Here is a 6,000-nt window from a genome sequence, read left to right on the forward strand (position 1 = left end):
TCATGCACTACTGCAGCTAACCCTTAGATTTTTATTTTGAAGGGCAAGAACTAAAGTAGTGTATTCCATGTACAGTCGAAAACCTGCAAGTCAAGTAAAAAGAGATTTGATGAAACTAGGAGTGAATTACTACATCCTTGAAGAGTCATTGTGTGTAAGCAGAAAAAAGTAAGTAATCTCCCTCTTTCTCACAAGAATGATACACCCCTGAAATATGTAGTCTAGGATTAATATCAAGTTTTGGAGTGTTGATTTGTGGTTTATTTATTAAAAGTGTCCAAAATACATTTTTATCCAGCATGTGTAGATAGTAACTGATATGATTGACTTTACCCTCATTAGCAGCCCTGTGTTCTTTGTGTAATCCTGGAAATTGTGTGGTATGGGTTTTTAAACTTCTCTGTAAAACACTGAAGGAAAGAAGTCATTGCAGAGGAAAGAAGCAGTTGTTCTCTGATGGCAGGAACAGATGTGTGTGTATAATGAAAGCCTAGTGTGAATAAAAGGTGCAGAGTAAAAGATAGTTGGAGCACCAAAATGTTATGACCATTTTAGTAGTCACTAAAAATTTTGTTGCATTTAAGATATTCTTCAGAAAGAGCTGTGCTTTTATTTCCCCCCTCACCCCCCCCTTGGTTTCCCTGTCTGGTGTCCAGAGCACAATTAATTCGGATTTTTGATTTTATTTTTTCATTTAGAATAAAATTAAATTTATCTGCTCAATTTCTTTTCTGTTATTTGATAAAATTAGAATATTCGAAGTTTTTATAACTTAGGCAATTGTACAGGGAATTGATGTTGGCTATGATCTTTTATAAAAAGCAAGGAATTACTACTTTTTAAGGTGTTTTATTTCCTGAATTTTCTCTAGAAATGTTAGAAATATGTATATCGCTCTCCATTTTATAGGAAGATTTAAGGATCCCCGGTAATATATAATGTGCTGCATAATTTGTGTTATGTGCTTCCTCCTCCAAATTAATTCTTTATTTATTACATAACCACAAAAGCCAGATGCATTTTACACATTCTCAATACTATGTTTAAATTACTACTATATTTATTGATTTTGAAATCTGATAATTTTTCTAGTATAAAGACAAACTTAAAAAAATACAGATGGTACGATCAAGTATTCATGTGGCACTACGAAGGAAGCTTCATGAGTTTTTCATGGCATTTCTTAATTTCTCTTTTCATATTCCTGTCTTTTAGGCCTGGCTGCAGTATGCCTGAAATTTGGGATGTCGAAGATCCTGCTAATAGAGGAAAAATTCCTTTATGTACCCTTATGAGCAAGGATTCCAGGCCATATTTCATCACAGTATTTGAAAATAGCAATTACAGAGTCTTGAAGATTCCAAAGGAATAACATTTCAATGCAATGAAGCATCAGTCTTTCAAATCTTTAAACTAGTAACTGTAAGAATTCTAAATCAGAAATACCTTTTTTACTAGACTTAAAATGGAAAAATGTGTATTTTATTTTTTACCATTTTAAGTGAATTCTGATTATAGAAATATCTTAAACCTAACAGTTTGGATTTCTATTTCAGGGTCAGTCCCTTGAGATTTGCTATGCAAATGATTATATGTTTGCACATTTTATTTAACACTGATCCAAAAAGAGCTAAAAGTAGCTATGGAAAAGTTCGTAGGTGGACTTGAGACTTCATTTTTTTGGTGCATGTTATTGGAATCCTATTGATATTAAAAAAGAAGACTAATAAGGGTAATATTTGCAGTAAGCAATAGTTTAGCTTCTCAGTGTCCAAGAGTTTTTAGCATTCTTATGCATTCAGAATAAGCTGGCATAATATACATGAAATTTTTAAGGGAAAATGCTTTATTCAGGAAAAATCTGTCATAGCCTTAGAAAGATACTAAAATAAATCCTTCACTGCCTTAACTAGACCTTCAGCGCCTAACTTGATAAGAAATTACTTTCAAAATTTAATGCTCTTTTTCCTTTCCCCATATATTAGATCCTGCCTGGACTTTTTCATCAGCATTAAAGAAAAATGAAATTTATCCCAGTTGGGTATAGTCACTTGTGTGGGTATAATTGCTCCAGCATTATTAGACTGGTTCTGCTGTTTTTCTGTCATCTTGATGTCACACCAGTATTATAATTAGATACTAGAGAGCTCACTTTGCGAGATACCCAGTGCGAGGACACCCTTTAGTCGTTTAACTGACTTGGTAGAGTTTTTGTATGTTTATTGCCATTGGGAGCTGTCACAGTAACTGTGATTCTACTGCATCATAAGAGTGCTAAGGTCTGATGTTTCACCGTGTGTCGTTCATGGTTTGGATTTGTTTCAACTCGGTTTTTTTGTTCGCATCAGTCTATTGGTGTGACTGGTCTTTTCAGCCCTAATAGCATCTGGTGAGCCTGGATGTTGTAGGGACACCATCCATCACGCCTGTAACAGTGTCAATTAAATGGGAACCTGTGATAAAGTAGTAGTATAACAACTGATCAGTATTCTAAGACATCTTATTTTTTTATAATCTGTTTTATTGAGAGGGTGAGGGAGAACGGCTGAAAATGCATTAGCTTTTTAACTTTTACAGAATAGATTTTGGAAAAATTTCTATAAGGAAACTCACATAAAAAGGGCTTTTGGGAAGTCACTTTTTAAAATGTTAATTGAATTCAAGGAAGCAGGAAAAAGTCTTTATATAAACATTGTGACTAGTGTTTCGGCACAAAAAGGTACTGTATTTTTATGAAGTTTATGCCAACTGTTGACATGTACTTATGTGGTTAAATAAAAAAGAGAAAGACGGAAATTGTGCTCATGTTTCTGGTAGGTGTTACGCTTCTCTTATGTCTGTTAAACTGACGTATAACACAGTTACCACAGCAGATACAATTGCAGCTGAACTTTCAACTAAAAAAACGCACAGAAGGACTGCAGATGATTAAACCAAAATCACACATCTCTTTCTGGCTTCCTTTTTATTCAAAATATCAGTGCAGGAATATGTGAAAAGACTGGTGGAACGAAGAAACATTTGAAAGTTAAGGTTCAAAGATGTGCTTTTGTAAAAATGTTCATCATTTATTGAGGAGGTGACTGTTACTCAGCACATGGCCAGACACTGCAAATTTTCATCTCCAGGGATATTATGCTGTTCCACTCTTTAAACTGCTCTGAAACCCAAATAATTATTTTCATCTGTTTGATATTAATGTCATAAAATTTAGTAATGAAAAAATATGGAGTAAGAAATGCAGCATATGATTGTGAGGAAGAAATCTGTGAATTCTTGAATCAGGTGTCCTATGTTACGAATTTCCTGTCATCTCAGTAATTTGCTCTCAGTTTCAAAGGAAGGAATTTTTGTTTAAACGACACAACATTTAACACATAGGAGCACCATGTTAACATTATGCTTATCACTGCAACCTCAGCCAGAAAACACAAGTTGGAGGCTTCTTAGCTCTCATTGAAGTTGCTTCTCTCTTTGGAAGATCCGAATCAATAAATGTGTAACACAAGTAAGTTTGGCTTTAAATACATGCAGGCCTTGAAGTAATTTAGGCATAAAGCTGGAATACTTCCATACTTGAAGACAGTTTCCATTACATTTTAGTAATATTGGCTCATTGTGCTGGTTTTGACTGCCAGCTGTATTTTGGCAGAGCCAAGGTGTGCTGCCACACTGGGTGGGAAGTTGGGGGTGCGTGGGAGGTGGGGAGGAGACACAGCCAGGACAAGTGACCCAGGCTGACCAAAGGGACATTGCAGACCATGGCATCATGTTCAGTGTATAACACAGTGGGGAAGGGGAGGAAGAAGGGAGGGATGTTTGGAGGGATGGTGTTTGTATTCCCAAGTCACGGCTGTGAGTGGTGGGGCCCTGCTCTCCCAGAGATGGATGAGCACTTGCCTGCCCATGGGAAGCACTAAATTAATTCTTTGGTTTTCGCTTGTATGTGCAGTTTTTGCTTTCTCTCTTAAATTGTGTGTCTCAGCCCACAACTTTTCTGGATTTTGCTGTCCTGATTCTCTCCCTGATCCTGCTGGTGAAGGGGTGAGCAAATGCCTGTGTGGGGCTTGGCTGCTTACTTAGGTTAAACTATGACAATCTGCCTGAAATGTCTGTTGGAATCTGAAATACTGCTTGCTTTGCATTAAATTTCTTCAGTACAATGGACAGAATTTGGTATCAGACTTCTGATAATTGTGCAAGCTTAATATTCAGTATGGAATCCAAATGAAGCACCTTTGTGAAATGAAGGTGCTAAGTCCTATTCAGTACTGCCCTGCACTTCATTCTGTTCATATACCATTTTAAAAAATGCTCTTTTGCCTTTTTTTTAGTTCAGTTGAAATAGTGAACTTGAATCAAAGTCTTGGATTTTTATGATTAAGACATGGAGTTCCAAAATGCAGAACTCATTCCAAGTGAAGAAAACTCTTTAGCAAAAGCAGATATATAAGGAAGAGTATAAACATAGAAATCAGCATTGGTTTTTTGCATGGCATGCAGAAGTTCTAAGTATGAGAGCTGGTCAGCTGTGCAGAATTTGCTTGGGTAGTGAAACCTGTCAGTGCTACAATAAGTTCTCAGCTGTAGCTGTACAATATAAGCACTTTTGTTTCAGTACAAAATCAAAGTCAAGTGTTGTGATGAACTGTTTGTAGTGGAGCTTTAAGCTGACCTTTTAGGTTGGAACAGAGTAATAGGAGGATTTACAGGGGTAGGCAGAATCTCCTTCTCAGCAAACTGGCTTGCTCCTGATCTCATGCTGTAATTTTCCATTATTGATGTAATTCATATAATGTCTGAAAGCATCAGTTGTTTGAGTGGGTTCATCATGTAATAGTTCAACAACTTTATTACTTCCTGTTACAGCATATATAGAACACTTACTGCCAATAGATCAAGAGATATGGATAGAAAACACAGAGTGAATGAATAATATTGATTTCATATCTGGCTGAGGACTCAGGGAAGATCCTTGTGGCCAGTCTTCCACCCTGTCAAGGTTATTAATGTTTAAAATGAGTCTTGAGTGCAAGCAGCATTTGTTTTGCCTGCTTGGTAGGAAGGATGAGGTCCAGTTTTTAGCCTGAAGAATATGAAAACACTGACTAGATTGCATTTAAAGGTGATACTGAGCCTGCAACCGGAAAACCTCTCTCCTTTAATGTCTGCCTCAAAGGAGACAAATCACTCTGGTTCATTCTTTGGGCTTGACAAAGCTTATTTTTCAAAGCCAGTGCACCAAATTCTTGCTTCCATTACTAATAATCCCTGTGTTCGAGCACCTGAGCAGTATCATCTTCATGTTACTGAGCAACCAGTTGCTCAGCTTCTCTGACTACAAGTCCCTGGAGTGTCTTGAGATGCTGTTAGCAAACATTATTTGCAGGCAGTTAGTGTTTTGGTGTAGGTATCTCTGTCTGAGCTCTGCAAAATAAATCCCAGCTTCTTCTGAAGTATTGGCTTTTATAGTTTACTATTTCTGAAAAACCTGCTTTTTTTCTTGGCTTAAGCAACGTAGCAAAGCCTGAAAATAGCCAAGAGTAGGATGCTGCCTATTTTTTTTTCCTAAATTAGCTTTATGATGGTGTATGAATTGCTGTCTTGCTTTTATTTGGAATGTTAAAATGTAATGCATCTGTAGTTGGAGAACTTTATCTTCCACTGCTCATTAAAATTTTTATGAAAAAGCTAAAGTTAGAATCAAGCTTAGTAAATGTAGAAACTAAGTAGAAACTTTTACATTCCTGAAGTATTTCAAAGGCCATTTGACTCAAAACACAAATTGTATAAAAGGACTAGGTGTAGATGTTTTCCTTAACCTTCATTTTCTTTGTTCTAGATCCTTGCTGGATTTAGCTGCAGTTATCATGCTACTGGCTGCTGCATAAAGAATCTTTGATTTGATACACTGGCTATTTTTGCGTTACTATATAATTTGGTCATGAAATGGTTTGTGTTGAAATGGTCCTTAAAGGTCATCCAGTTCCAACCCCCTGC

At 36.4% G+C, this 6,000-nt stretch overlaps 1 protein-coding gene across 2 annotated transcripts in view; it reads left to right on the forward strand.

The window, feature by feature from the left end:
* The window catches only part of DPY19L1 (dpy-19 like C-mannosyltransferase 1), a 45,504-nt gene extending 42,708 nt beyond the window's left edge, over positions 1–2,796 (forward strand). The window contains exons 22-23 of one of the 2 annotated variants that reach the window (XM_039715145.1): positions 43–168; positions 1,216–2,796. In XM_039715145.1, coding sequence (XP_039571079.1) covers positions 43–168; positions 1,216–1,372 — 283 coding nt within the window. In that variant the 3' untranslated portion in view covers positions 1,373–2,796. The remainder of the gene's footprint in view (positions 1–42; positions 169–1,215) is intronic. The other variant, XM_039715146.1, reaches the window with a different exon arrangement.
* Positions 2,797–6,000: the final 3,204 nt, after the last annotated feature.

Source organism: Passer montanus, unplaced genomic scaffold (genome assembly GCF_014805655.1).
Source record: "Passer montanus isolate IOZ18808 unplaced genomic scaffold, ASM1480565v1 scaffold32, whole genome shotgun sequence".
Lineage (NCBI taxonomy): Eukaryota > Metazoa > Chordata > Aves > Passeriformes > Passeridae > Passer > Passer montanus.